Source organism: Hyaena hyaena, unplaced genomic scaffold (genome assembly GCF_003009895.1).
Source record: "Hyaena hyaena isolate Hyena2069 unplaced genomic scaffold, ASM300989v1 scaffold_130, whole genome shotgun sequence".
NCBI classification, from domain to species: Eukaryota; Metazoa; Chordata; class Mammalia; order Carnivora; family Hyaenidae; genus Hyaena; species Hyaena hyaena.
In genome coordinates this window covers 1,392,382-1,406,986 of record NW_024080762.1, presented here as the reverse complement: position 1 = coordinate 1,406,986, position 14,605 = coordinate 1,392,382, and the positions used below count along the sequence as shown (strand labels likewise).

At 47.9% G+C, this 14,605-nt stretch overlaps 1 protein-coding gene across 4 annotated transcripts in view; it reads right to left on the bottom strand.

Moving 5' to 3' along the window:
- Window positions 1-10,999: 10,999 nt before the first annotated feature.
- CELF6 (CUGBP Elav-like family member 6) overlaps window positions 11,000-14,605 on the bottom strand; it is a 30,037-nt gene continuing 26,431 nt past the window's right edge. For 2 of the 4 annotated variants that reach the window (XM_039237867.1, XM_039237869.1), the window contains exons 9-13: window positions 14,498-14,560; window positions 14,150-14,230; window positions 13,921-14,064; window positions 13,127-13,282; window positions 11,000-12,304 (exon numbers count right to left, since the gene is read on the bottom strand). In XM_039237867.1, coding sequence (XP_039093798.1) covers window positions 13,155-13,282; window positions 13,921-14,064; window positions 14,150-14,230; window positions 14,498-14,560 — 416 coding nt within the window. In that variant the 3' untranslated portion in view covers window positions 11,000-12,304; window positions 13,127-13,154. Of the gene's footprint in view, window positions 12,305-13,126; window positions 13,283-13,920; window positions 14,065-14,149; window positions 14,231-14,497; window positions 14,561-14,605 lie in introns of those variants that run through there. The other 2 variants (XM_039237868.1, XM_039237870.1) reach the window with 2 other exon arrangements.

Genomic DNA, 14,605 nt, shown 5'->3' with positions numbered 1-14,605 from the left:
AAACAAGAGGGGCTCTGAGGGTACGGGAGAACCTCCTGAAAGAGACAGTTGGCACTTGGCGCCCCGTGTGGTTAGGAGGAATGAGCAGGGAAGGCAGTCCCCGCTCCCTCTCCTTGTCAGAGGCGGGGAGGCTGATTGAGGTTGAGAAGGGCTTCCTGAGACCCCAGGGGCTCTAAGAATCTCAGGATCGCAAAGGGAAGTCAAACACCTCATGGTCTTTTCTTAAGGTTAACTCACTTGCTCCCCTGGTAACTGTGGGGTGCCAGAAAGCACTTTGGCCTTCTAGTCAATCAATCTGGGTTCAAAGCTTGGTTTCTGCACTTACTGTTGAAGCCTCAAACCACGACTTTCACTTTCTGGGTCTTAGTTTTCTCATCTGTGAAGTGGGGACAATAAGACTTTTTACTGGGGTGGTTGTTGTGGTGAGCATAAAATAACAGCTCGAACCTTATGAAATTGCTGTTTGGCAGGCTATAGTCAAATACCTGCAATTTTATACGGTTCAATATGATACATACAAGAACCCGCCACTAGGAAGCAGTCCAGAAATGGAAGCTGTATTTGTGGTTGTTGTGGTTATTGACCTCAGGCATGGCCAGATCTCCCTTCATCTTTATCAGAATCGGTGTCTTAGGGTTCCCATATGCCCCTTTTTTCCATCAGCACTAATGAGGAAAGGCTTATCTTAGCTGTACTCTCCTTCCTCACTCCCTCTTTTTAGCTGGATACAGCACACACAAAGAAGGCTTTGCCCTGAGTAATATAAGCACATGTCATATCTATCCCTCTTGAGCTGGCCTCAGTCAGAAGATCCCTGGTGATGTTTTTCACATTTGGATATTCTCAGCATCTCTTTTCTGATTCCCTCTCCTTTTTGATGCCCAGCCCCCAGTCTTCTCCTCTTGCTCTCAGCCTGGGCCACAACACTTAGTATTAGTTACTTACATCCATTGCCCATAATAACTGAAAAAAAGTAAAGGATATAAAATAACAGGCCTTCTAGCCTTAGTTTCAGAGTATGTGGGGAAGGAGTTGGCTCTGCTTCCGAAAACAACTCCCCCGTAAGGGCCCCATAATAGCTTTTTAAAAAATTTTTTAATGTTTTATTTATTTCTGAGAGAGAGAGAGACAGCGTGAGCAGGGGAGGGTCAGAGAGAGAGGGTCACACAGAATCCAAAGCGGGCTCCAGGCTCTGAGCTGGCTGTCAGCACAGAGCCCGATGCGGGGCTCGAGGCCACGAACTGTGAGATCATGACCTGAGCTGAAGTTGGACGCTTAACTGACTGAGCCACCCAGGCGCCCCCCATAATAGCTTTTAAAAGCCATAAAGGCATGAGAGTATTTGAACATAAGCACTTTGGGTAAGCAGAGGGGGTCTGTCCCCATGAGTAAAATGTCAAAATCTAGTATTTCATAATTTTCCAGGATTTCTCCTCTCCTCCCCCTCCCATCTCATGCCACCAGCTCTTCTACTCAGTATGACTCACATGAATCTTGATTGCCTCAAAGCTTATCTGTATCTTCCTGGCTTCACTTGTTTTCCTATCCAGTCCAGATCCTATGGTCAGTTACTTTTATCACATTTTTGTTAATTTCCTTGCCCTTAAAATCACAATCTTGGATAATTCCAGCCATTTTCCTTCTCTACTCGCCAATCCTAGACTAAGATAAAGGAAATCACCCAATCCTGCAGAGCTGAGCTTGTGAGTGGACACTGTTTTGAGTTAGTCCAGCCCATGAACTGCCCTATTTTGTGGGCAGCATATTTTCCACACTCGCCCTCCAGGTCTGTGGGCCCCAGGGCCATATTTGTTTTGTGTGACCCCTGGCACCGGGGCTGCAATTGATTGAACTGTTAGTGGATTCCTAATCCAAGCTGTGCTAAGCAAATGTTCTCTCCTGGGAATCTTGGATTAGGGATGGGAGACTGTGATTCTACCTGGACTGGTTTCTTGAACAGAAGAGACCTACCTCCCAGCTACCATGAGAAATGAAAAAAGACTATCTGCAGGGAGAGAGAGAGAGAGAGAGAGAGAGAGAGAGAGAATGAACCATGTAGAGGCAGAGACCAGAAATGGGGAGACTTGTTTCTGCTTCCTAAAATCTTCCCAGGCTCCTCTGACCTTGTGGTGTCCGAGTCACATTTATCTAGATTAAATCGTTTAAGTTAGCATAACCTGTACCCAATGCAGAGCCTACTACAAATCCAGTCTCCTCAGTTAGCCCACAAAGTACCCAGCAATCTCTCTACAGGTCAGCTTCTGCCATCATCCCCCATTCTGCTTCAGAGGGAAAATAAAGGCAAGGGGGAGGAAACTGACCCTCAAAGCATCGGAATCTCTCTCACTCTTTCTTTCACAGAGGAGAGAGGTCTCCCTTCAAATCCTTCCACTGTGATGTGTATTTCATTCCCTTTTGTCTCTTTAGGAACTTTGCTCTTCACTTAAGCCTCCCCTTCACGGATATTCAACTTTTTCCTCTCCCCTACTCTTTGATCTCAGCATATAAAGTTGATCTACTGGCCCAACCATTTTTAAAAAAGTCCGATTTTAATCCCACACACTACTGACTGTTGTACATTTCGTTCTTGCCTTCAACAAGCTCCCAGGGAGTAGTGTGACTCTCCATCTCCACATCCTTACCTTCCATGTATTCCTGAAATCTAGTGCCTTAGACCTAGTGACCTCTTCCCAAAATCTCTACTGAAAATACTTTTGCTGAAGTTGCAAATGACCTCTGAGCTGAAAAAATTCCACTGGAAATGTTCAGGCTTAACTTATTTGAGTACTTGATGTCATTTGGCTTTGTTGATCACCCTGACCCTGCACCCTTTTACTCTCTTGGCTCCTATGGGCTCTGCTCTTCCAGTTTTTTTCCGACACCCACATGGGCCCTTCATGGCATCCTTATTGCACTCCTTTCCTTGCACCCACTATTTAAATAAGAAAACAGGGCACCTGGCTGGCTGAAGTGTGGAGCACGTGACTCTTGATCTCAGGGTTATAAGCTTGAGCCCCACATTGGATGTACAGATTACTTAAAGGCAAAAATCTTTAAAAATAAATAAATAAGAAAACAGTGTAGTCTACACCAATTTCCCATGTCCTCACTCTTCCCAGTAACCTCAATAGCACCCACCCAAAGCAGACCTTGGTAATTTGGGGTTTCTCAGAATCTGATTCCCTTTCCTTCTTACAAGATAAGCAGAGCCATGACAGACATTGAAAAGGTTGGGTCTTTTTTTTTTCCCCCCCCCACAGCTCTTAGGCAACTAAGACAGAGCCATGTGACATAGACCTGGCCAAGTAGCCCCCAGAAATGTAGATTCTGAAGTAAATGATTCAGAGAAATAGAACCATGGAGAATTCATCCTGGCAGTGGGCACCGCAGGGTCAACTCTATCCCATGCTTGGGGGCTATGGGATGAGTACTGGTGGTGGTGACATCAGGCATCCACTGATGGTGAAAGTAGCAGTATTCTCACTGTCTGGTTTTGACGTCTCACTTCGGCTTTTGTTCTGATGGACCGGCATCCCATTGTTCCCACTTATTTTCCAAGGTTGCATGTCCTGCTTGGCAATACTATGACCCACCCAGTGCCCTTTCAACTAATGGCTTTTCTGTTTAAATCATGCTGTGTGACACGGTGACTGCAGGTGACTAGGACTCCCAAATTTGCATCTCCATCCTTTCCTTGTTGAACTTCAAGTTGTCGTTTGGATAAGTTGCCTTTTAGACAACTCCACTGGTATGTCTCACAGACAAACTCATCTTCTTGTCAGTCTGCATCTCTTCCGTGTTCCTGGCTTTGTGAATAGTATCTGTGACTTGTTCAGCCTGAACCCTGAGAGAAAAGCATCTTTGACTTCTCCCACCCTCTTTTAAATGAAACCATTTTTACCTCGTAAACATCTTACATTTTACCTCTTAATGCATCTTAAATCAATCCCTCCTTTGTATTCTTGGTCCTCCTCACCAGAACCATGGCACTCTCCTCCTATCTAGACTACCTCTATCCCAGTATCTACTCCTCTGATCTATTCTCCACCTAGCTATCCTTCGGAATCTTTTTAAGACCCAATCTGATCATGTCACTCCCTTCAATGGCTCCCTCCCGCCCCCATGATAAAACTGACACCCTTTCTATGGGTCTGGCTTCCACTTGACTCTCACTGTTCCTTCACTTGCATCCTATACTCCAGCCGGGTCAAACCACACATTGTTACTGACCCTGTGGGACAATTCTTTACACTCCATAAATGCTTGATGGGGCTGATAGTCACAATGCCACCTCTGCCCTCCCTCCTCCCGAAATGGATACATGACCCATTGTGCCAGGCAGGAGACTCCATCACTCTGACCAATGTGATTAGTCCAGTTATGGGTTTGCAACTTAAGTGGAGCCAATCAATTTTCCCTTCAAAGCTCTCTGGTTTTTGAGGCCATGGTGCTAGGAGCATATGAGGTTGAAGCTAGGTTGAAGCTCCTGTCACCCAGCTCTCCCCACCACATGGAGAAAGTGTGTCTGTGGCAGGGAAGAGAAGGGGACTAAGGCACACAGAGAAGCAGAACCCTGAGGATGGAGTGAGAGATAGCTCATGACATTTGTTTGAGACCTTGAACTCAGCCCTGCCTAAAGTTAGTAAAACCACTACAGCTCTCAGTTCCTTCTTGTTTAAGCTGGTTTGTGTTGGTTTCTATCACCTGTCATTCAACCAGTTCTAATACAAAAATGGGATGGGGTGTGCAGACTCTAAGATGTGGGGTTGATGGAACTGACATGAAATGGAGGCAGTAGGGATCTGATACTCCCCGGCGGGGAATTTGGAAATCTCTGAGATTTGGGTCACATATCCATCCTAGATGGAGACCTCAGGGACACACTGGAAAAAATGTCTGGATGTTGAAGTGTGCTGGCCTCTTAAGATTTTCATCAAGGTCCTATAGCTCTGCCTTCTTCCATGCTAGCAGGACTAGACCCATGCCCACCTTTGTTTAGAGTTGCCTTTTCTGCCTGTGGGCAGCAAGCTAGATGGCCAAGGGTCAATCATGCATCTTTTTTTAAAATTTTTAATGATTTGTTTAATTTTGAGAGAGAGAAAGAGACAGCGTGAGCAGGGGAGGGTCAGAGAGAGAGGGTCACACAGAATCTAAAGCAGGCTCCAAGCTCTGAGCTAGCTGTCAGCACAGAGCCCGACGCGGGGCTGGAACCCATGAATCATGATATCATGACCTGAGCTGAAGTCAGATACTTAACTGACTGAGCCACCCAGGCACCACCAATCCTGCGTCTTATAGGTTGTAAAACCCAGATCCTCTTCCTCAAGCTAAAGTGAATGGAAACAAAGGCATAGATGTGGGACATCCAACAGGAGATACTGGAGCTTAAGGCCTGAGAAGTTACAGAGAAAAAGTGTGATCCTCCATGCCACACCGGAATGTGGCTTTTATTCTCCCAAAAAAAATTTTTTTGAGAGATAAAGAGAGAAGGAGAGAGAGGGAGAGAAAGAATCCTGAGCAGGCTCTATGCTACCAGCGCAGAGTCTGATGCGGGCCTCGGTCCCAAAGACCATGAGATCATGATCTGAGCCAAAATTAAGAGTCCAATGCCCAAATGACTGAGCCACCCATGTGCCCCTATTCTCCCAAATTAAAAAAATACACATATACACGGGCACCTGGCTGACTCAATTGGTTAAGTGTCTGACAACTTCTTGTGGTTCATGAGTTTGAGCCTCACGTTGGGGCCTGTGCTGACAGCGCAGAGCCTAGAGCCTGTTTTGGATTCTGTGTCTCCCTATTTCTCTTCCTCTCCCCCACTCACACTGGGTCTCTCTCTATCTTAAAACTAAGTAAAAAAACATTAATGTGTGTGTGTGTGTGTGTGTGTGTGTGTGAATTCAGGGGTGACTGGGTGGCTCAGTTGGTTAAGCATCCAACTTCAGCTCAGGTCATAATCTCATGGTTCGTGAGTTTGAGCCCTGCATCGGGCTCTGTGCTGACAGCTCAGAGCCTGGAGCCTGCTTCAGATTCTGTGTCTCCTTCTCTCTCTGCCCCTCCATGGCTCACACTCTGTCTCTCTCAGTAAATAACATTAAAAAAAAGAAATTTTAGAATTCAGACAGTGCTGGGGATTCTGGTACCTGGGGACACTGGCTGTGAATCCTTTGGGAAAATGTAGGTTATATCGGTCACAAACCTCATGAGCCTTCTTGAACTTAAATCCCCACCCGTGCTAAACAGCCCTTCCTCTTCCACATCCGTGGTAGAGATGCCACATGGCAGGCCATGGGAATCTGACTTCCCAAGCACCCACTTAGGGGTCAAATGATGCAACTCAGAAGTACAGTGGAAGTACCTCTCTGTGGGATGCACATTGGCCAGCAGGAGACAGGAAATGAGAGGGGCACAAATGGATAAACTTTCTCTCAATTCCTCTCTTGGTAAGCTGCTCCAAGGTGCAGTTTCTCCTTGCACACACCATGTGCTTAGCAAACAACACTGTCAAGTGACCTGTTCTCTCTTCACGGCTCATGCGAAGATGTGACCAAATAATGTGTTGTCTTGCATTGCTTCGCATCTTTCCCAACTCATGTCTCTCCTTCCCTCTCATCATCCTGGGCTTTTGTCTCCCCAAACAGCGTGAGCACCACAACCTTTACCTCAGAGTCTGTGATTTCTAGAGTACTTGGATTAAGACATGGAGCCACAATCAAAGCCCCAGTCCCAACATTAAGTCCCAACAGTGAGATAGCAAGAAGGTCCTATGGACACAGCAGATTTCCTGCTCAAATGCAGAGAATCTAGCCCAGACTGCTAGCTTCCTGTCAGGGGCCCAAGGATAAGGTTGAGGGCACGGGAGAGGAGTGGGGAAGGATCAGGCCATTTCTAGCCTACTCCATAGGAGAAGCTGAGGCTCATTTCACAGGCTTTCTTTGTGCCTCCTTGCATTTTCTCCTGGGGACCCAACACTTCTCTTGGGAAAAGTCAGACTGTTCTGACTTCTGTGTCTCTGCTCTTAGGCAACTAGAAGGCAGGAGGCCAGAGTCTGGAAGTTCAAAATCTCATCTACAGATGGCTGGCCAGTCAAAAGTTCTGATCAGCCCAGGCTGCTGGAGGGTGGAGAACACTGTGACATCGCTGTGTAAAGGCGGGGCTGGGGAGAAAAAGAGTAGCTCTCTGCCCTTTCTGGGTTTGCACTTGGCACAGATTTGGTCACCTCTTTGTGGACCCCACATGACTCGGCCTAGAAGGGCAGCTACTTAGACTGCATTGGCTCTGAACTCCCTGAGCCTATGAGGTCTCTTCCTTCATTGGTTATCCCAGAAGCATAAGGCTGTATGACATACTTGTATACATGCACTGGCCATGAGGGGAAGCCAGAGGCCATAAACAGCCTCTGAGTCCCTGCTAGATTTGGCTTTGCCATGATGCAGATAGGCACCATCCGAACAGTGGATGCCCAAAGATTACAACTGAAGCTGGAAATAATCAAGAGAGATCCTGTGATCTCCATGTCCTTAGCACCTTCTTTGGGAGGGTGCATGTTATGCTCCACTGAGGCAAAGGTGAGACTCCAGGTCTGGTCAGAGCATACGGCAGATCCAGAGCTGCTTCCAATGTCAGAGGTCATTCACCCCATCTCAGACTAAAGGTCTTTTCTTCCTAAATCTAAGACACCCAGATTTCATCCAAGGAGAGAGAAATTCCAGGGGCCCCACCGAAGGTTGAAGACGCTTCCCACAGCCCCCAAGTGATACAAGTTCTCAGAGGGCCCACAAATTCAATGTCCTAAGGGAACATTAGATGTCCTAAGAGGGAGACTCCTCTTAGGACTGCTTTGGTGATGTGGCCTCAATGTAATAATGAACCACAGACAGAGGGCAAGGAATAGAGCAAGCTGCAGCGTGGCCAAAATGAATGCTTCTGTGGTTGCCTCACTCGTATCCTAAGCCTCTCCTTGGGGCTGAGGCATAGAGTTAAGTGCCACTCAGGGATTTTGACTATCTGGTCAGGGCTACCTGGATCATGAGCCAGCCAAGTGTTAAATAGATAATGTTTCTCTGGCGGCACTGAGCAAATTAAGATTGACTTACCACCATAGACAGACCATTGTGGAAGCCATGAAGCTGAGAGGGAGGGGAACAGGCAAAGTGTGCCCTATTGCCTAGAAATAGAAACCACAAAGGCCTGATCCAGGTTCAAGGACAAGGACTCAGGAAGATTCTTGATGATGCTTTCTAGTTCACAGAGGCCCAGGAATCAAATCAGTTGGTTTGAAAGGATTGTATTGCCATAGAATCCTTGCTTCTGGGATACAGGGCTCTGGGAATGCATAATCTCTAAGGCAATCCTTACACCCAAAACCATGTCTTAAAGGGAGACAGTTCCAGAAGGAGCTTCAGTTCCAGGAGCATCCTCTGAGGGATTTCCATAAAAGACAATGGATGCTAGGAGATGTTTCCCAGTGGGAACGACTAAGAGCAATCAGTTTTATTAACCAAGAAACTTGTTCCACTGTCTAGAAAGATGTAGTATGTGTTATAGGTTAGTGCCCATTTTTTTTTCCTCCCCTATTCCAGATGGAAGGTTTTCTTTCTTGCTTTAAAAAAAAAATTATCCTACTTCCCTCTCCCATTTATTTTTTTAAATAAATATTTATTTATTTTTGAGAGAGAGCATGGGGGAAGGGCAGAGAGAGGGGGACAGAGTTTCTGAAGCAGGCTCTGCACTGACAGCAGAGAGCCCAATGCAGGGCTCGAACTCATTAACCAAGAAATCATGACCTGAGCTGAAGTCATGACTCAATTCATAATGCTTAACCAACCAAGCCACCCAGGTGCCCCCTCCCTCTCCCATTTCATATTGGTTATGCACTAGAAGCTAAATTGGTCTTTTAGCCATAGTTTGAAAAATCATTAGTGATATCCAGACCTGATCAAGAATTGCACATCACAAAGGGACACCGTGCTGAAGGTTCAGTAAAGCAATCAGACATAATTCTGTTTTGTCTCCCATTTTTGTTGGGCCCAGGATTGTTTCATTGTGGGGCAGGCACGTTTTTGAAATTATGTTTGTCAAGAAAAATATAGGTGGATTCTGAGCAATAAAGGGGTGGAATGTAGTGGATGTGTATTGCTTATCTGCCCATCATACCTTCCTTTGGGGACCCATTTCTCCCTTCCACATAAGCCTGGTGAGGCTCTCAATTATGGTGGCCTATTCTTCCACCCTAGAGGCAGGCACATGTCCCTTCTGGCCAAAGTCCTCCCTAGAAAGTTAGAGTTAGAACTAGTGAGCTGACATATAGAGGTAAGCAGAGCCAAGAGATGGAGACATCATCAGTTGAACCCTTAGACCTAGTCATGCATGAAGGCAGAGGCATCCTTTGGTTTATCATTTGTTTAAGCCAATTAATTTCCTATTGGCCTAAACAGTTTTGAGTTGGGGTTTTGATACTTGCAACTGAAAGAGTCCAGACTAATACATGCACACGCAACAGAGACACAAACACCATGTCGTTCAAACTCATTGGGTATTGTAGAAGTCTTCTGTGATCTAATAGGAGTCAGCAAACTTTTTTCTAAAGGAGCAGATAAATATTTTAGGCTTTGTGGGGCACATAGGGTCTCTGTCTCATATTCAGTTTTTCTTTGTTCTATTTTACAACCCTTTAAAAAGTGTAAAACTGTTCATAGTGTGTAAACCATACAAAAGCAGGTTGCAGGCCAAATTTGCTCACAGGCCAGTTTGCCAACCCCTGCCGACCTATGCAGCATTGGCACATGGTCTGCCAGTTCTTTTTTTTTTTTTTTTTAATGTTTTATTTATTTCTGAGAGAGAGACAGCATGAGCAGGGGAGGGTCAGAGAGAGAGGGAGACACAGAATCTGAAACAGGCTCCAGGATCTGAGCTAGCTGTCAGCACAGAGCCTGATGCGGGGCTCGAGGCCACGAACTGTGAGATCATGACCTGAGCCGAAGTCAGATGCTCAACCGACTGAGCCACCCAGGCGCCCCATGCCAGTTCTTAACCATGAAGCAAAGTACTTTAAGTGCCATTTTGGTCCAAGTGTGTTGATATGACTCGGTAGTGAGTTAAGGTTCAGGATAGAGATAGGAATGAGAAAAGGCTCTTGGCTGCCACATAATCGGCACTGAATACACGGTAATCATTATTATTTCTTGGTAATAAAAATAATTTATCAAAAAGATGCAGCTGTCCTAACAGCTTTGTTCAAATGTCCATGCATCCTTGAAGACCCTTCTCTCCTCCATGTCCTTTAGGAAATCTTTCTCTGACCTCTCTTCCCAATCAAGCCTGAATTAGATACTCTACTGCTTGTGATTACACACCCTGTGTGGCCTGTCTTTCCCACTAACTCTAGGCACTTATAATACACCTGAGACCCAGCTCCTAGCACAGTGCTTAGCGCCTAGCACTGAAAGGCCTCTGTGCCACCATTTGAATATCTGTTTGAAGGTGCAGGTGCTCCATATGTCCACCTCTGTCCAGGGTGATCAGTCTGTGTGTCAGCGCTGTGCTCGTGTAGCGATGCCCTCAACACTGGTGCCCCTCCCGACGGGAAATTATGGGCTGATATACACTGCACCTTACCTGGTAATGCTATTACCATCTCTATTTTTCATCCCATTCCCTCCAAAAATGAGTCAAAGACAGAGGAACAGGTGGCAACAAGTTTTCTTAGATTCTGTTATGAAGGAGGAACCCTCCAACCCCACCCCCCACACCCTTTACTGTCTGATGTAATATCAGATCAGAGGACTCCAGCCTCAGCCACATCTGGGGATCAGAGTGCCCACCACACAGCTGGGACCCCAGATCACTTTGCTCCATGTCTATGAGGTGGAGGGGAAATGATCCTCCTGGGAAAAATATGTGCAAGGCCCTGCAAGCCCAGGACTGGCTGACCAAGGCAAGGTGAGTCATGGTGTTCTAGGCTGAATCTTTTGCCCATCTCACAGAAGCAGGCAGGAAGCACCACCATTGATCAGCTTTATATGGCACCCACTGAATACAACAGATAGACAAAGACGGACAGACAGAGCACACACCACTTCTAAGCTGAACACTGCTCACCATCTAGAAGCACCTTGGATAAGCACATGTGAGACACTCTTGCATAGGAAAGATGTACTTTTTAAAGGAATGAAGAAGTATTTTGGCAAAACATCTACTTCCCTCCCAGGTCCTGGGTAAAGAGGGACCTCTAAATTCTGAAGCTTCTACATATTGAAAAGTACCCCCTTCTCAATGGCAGTATATACAATAGCAAACCTCCCAAATCTGTTGTCACGGCCCTCTACATATATCCTGAACCTACTTTACAGGTGGGCAAACATAGACTTGGAGACAGAAGGTGGCCTGGAACAAGGGGACATTGGGGCTGACTTAAGGTGAGGGGAAACAGGAGGTGTCTCGGCTCAGCCAAAGGCAGGGCCTCTGTCTATCAGGATGGGGAAGGGAAAGGCTGGGGTGGTTAAAACTCCCTCTCTTCCTGTCTGGGGAAGCAGTGGTTCCACGGGAAAGGCTGTCAAGAAGGACTCTCCAGCTGGCTAGGGGGCCTCTCAGGGTAGCAAAGGCCAGGGCAGGCCAGAGCTCCTCACGGAACTCTTCAGAGATGCTCTCTGAGTCTGAGGATTGTGGGTTCCCTGCTTCCGTAACTCTCTTTGTTGCCTGCACGGGAGCCTAGACCTTAAGTCTTTAATTGTTTTAAAAAGGCAAGGTGGGGGGGACAATTTAAGAGGGAATGAGACACAGAACAATCTTTCCACAGCCTCCCTCTGCCTGGGCTGAGGCTTTCAAGGGTCTCCTTCACCCTGTCTCCTAGGGATATTTAAAGGCAGCTTGTATGAGACTCTATACTGTCTTTCTGTTTCTTTTGTGTTTTTTTTCTTTTTTTTTTTTTGTTTCTTTGTTTTAATTTATATAGATATAGATTCTTAAAAAAGCAATAGTCCTTTGGTCCCTAAACTCTAAGGAATGATATGATTTTGAAAGAAGTAAATCTGGGCTTCCCCTGCGGAGAAGCCCTTGGCACCCCCAAGGCCCTCTGCTGGTTCCCCTAGACAGTCAATCCTCAACCAGCCCCAACTGCCTTGCCAGCCTGCGCCCTACGCCACAGGCACAGGACAACCCACTTGGTGAAAACAATCCTTAACGTGGCCTGAGCCCCAGGCGCCAGCCTTGGGTCTGATCCACCTCCATCCGTGGCTGCTCCTTCAGGAAGGGCTGCTCAAGCGTTTCTGTGCTTTTCCTTTCCTTTCTTCTCACTCTTCAGTTTCTGTTGTTGGGTATTAGTTGATAAGGAGAGGGAGCAAAAGAAAATAGAAAAAGGCAAAAGTCACCCTGGAGGGCAAGACAAGAAGGAGCAGCCTGTCCCAGCAGTGACATCTCAGGTGAGTAACTGGACCTCTCTCCCCAGGGGCAGAGCTGCCGCAGGGCCAAGGCAGCAGCCTGATCCACTGACGTGACCTTGGGTCCTCCTGGGAAGATGACTCCAGCCCCACGCCCTCTCCAAAGGACTCCCTGGGATAGCATAAGTGAGGCAGGGCCATGTGGACCTTCCTAGACAGCAGGTCTCTAGAAGGTGCAGGCAGCTGGACCTGCCAGAAACCTAAGGAGTTTGTCATCTCTCTCAATCACCCACCAGGCCCTGCTTCTTTAGCATATTTGCTTCTTTCCTCATCTCCATGCTCTCTGCCTTTATCCCAGGCCCCCCGCATCTTATCCCTTCTTTGCTTAAACTCCCCAGTGTCCAAACTCATGACCCTTCCCGACTTTTCTAGTCTCATTCTCCACCTGCCCTGCCCCCCCCCCCAACTTCTCTACTCCCATGGCCCTCTGTGGCTATCCCTGCAGTAGATCTAATGGTTAGATCTTGCCATAGCTGTCTCTCCCAGACTGTGGGGAAAGGAAGTTGTCTAATTCATCTCCATCCTTGGAGAAATATCAGTCTCCAGCTGAGGATTCCTCCTTCGCTTCTGGCTCTTCTCTCCCAGACTTTTTCAGAGGTGGGTGCTCCTGACATCTCAAAAGGAACATCAAAGCGGACAGGGCCTCCATCACTCAGGCCCCATCTGTCTGGGGTCCACCAAGGACTCACCTTTCTGTGGCTGGTCAGTGAGAGAAGATCAGTAAGGCCGATTGGCATCCTTGGGCCTCTTTAGCTGGACCTTGAGCCTCTTCATGCCAATTTGAAAGCCATTCATGGCCTGAATAGCTGTCTGGGCACTGGTTGGATTGTCAAAGCTAACAAACCCTGGGGAGCAGGGGCATGGGCAGAGAGGTCAGCTGGGAACTCTGCCTGGCATGATCCCTTCTCTCTGACAAGCCCCCTCTGTCCCTGTCCCCTGTTGCCAGTCCCATCAAATATATACCCCCCACCCTCCATTGTTTGCATGTGCTTATGCACACACGGATACACACTCATACTTACATAGGCAAGTGGCCTAAGTTTCCTAAAGGTTTAATTCTTAGAAGGACAGGAAGCTATTCTGAGTGTGTTGGCAGTGGGGAATGTGCGGCTTGGGGGATTTTCCTATCTTTCCCTGACATGGGTTAATTCCCTCCCTCTACAGCTCTCACTCTGGTCCTCTAAACTGTAGCTAGGGCTAGAGGAGATCTCTGGCCCCAGACCTATATTCTTTCTGCCCTGCTAGCCTCTAACTAAAGCCTGACCTGGTCAAACATCTTCCAGACACCTGACTCTCCCTGGTGAACCTGAAATAGACTTGTTCCTGGTCTGGGCTTGCTGCTGTGAGGCTTACTGGTATGTGAGCCTGCTTTTGTGCCATACGATTCTCTGGGAATCATTGCCTTATGGAGGGATAAGCTCAGGGTCTGCACTGAATCTCGAAGTTAGGAGTGGGAGAGGCCCATGGGTGGGGCTCAGCTCACCGAAACATTTGCTCTGGTTGGTGGCTCGGTCCACAAAGACTTTGGCAGAGACAACAGCTCCAAAGGGCAGGAATGTCTGTATGAGTTCTGCATCACCAAACTCCTGAGGCAGGTGATAGATGAAGAGGTTACAGCCTTCGGGGCCTGCAGGAACAGCGGCACGCTGGTTCAGGGGAGGGACCCGTGCCCAGCCCCACCAGGCCCTGCTCTCCAGCCCCCTGTTCCTCACCTTCTCTTTGCTGCTGGGGCAGGGCTGAAGACTGCTGGGGAAAAGCTGTGCTCACTGGGGCGTAGGCCGATGGATAGGCTGCTGGAGACAGAAGTGGGAGTGGGCAGTGACCCCCAGAAGCCATCCCCCAAGCATGACCCCATCTGCCTGGCCATCTTTGACCAATTCAACCCAGTACAGGTAACCCTCGCCCCTAGAGAGGTCATTCTGGGCCCAGGGGTCGGGGGGGGGGCGGGGGGAGGATGGGAGTGTCCACTCCTCAGGAGAGAGCCTAACCCCCTCCCCAAATTTCCCTATTCCTTTCTGGAGCCCTTCAAACCCCCCAGGCCGCGTAGCGCCAAGTGAAACCTGCGTAGTGGTGCATCCCAGCGTAGGCCTGCTGCAGGGGGTCAGCCACACCGGGGCCTTGGGCTGGGGAGAGAGGGGCGCGAGGCCCACGGTGAAGGTGGGCGGGCG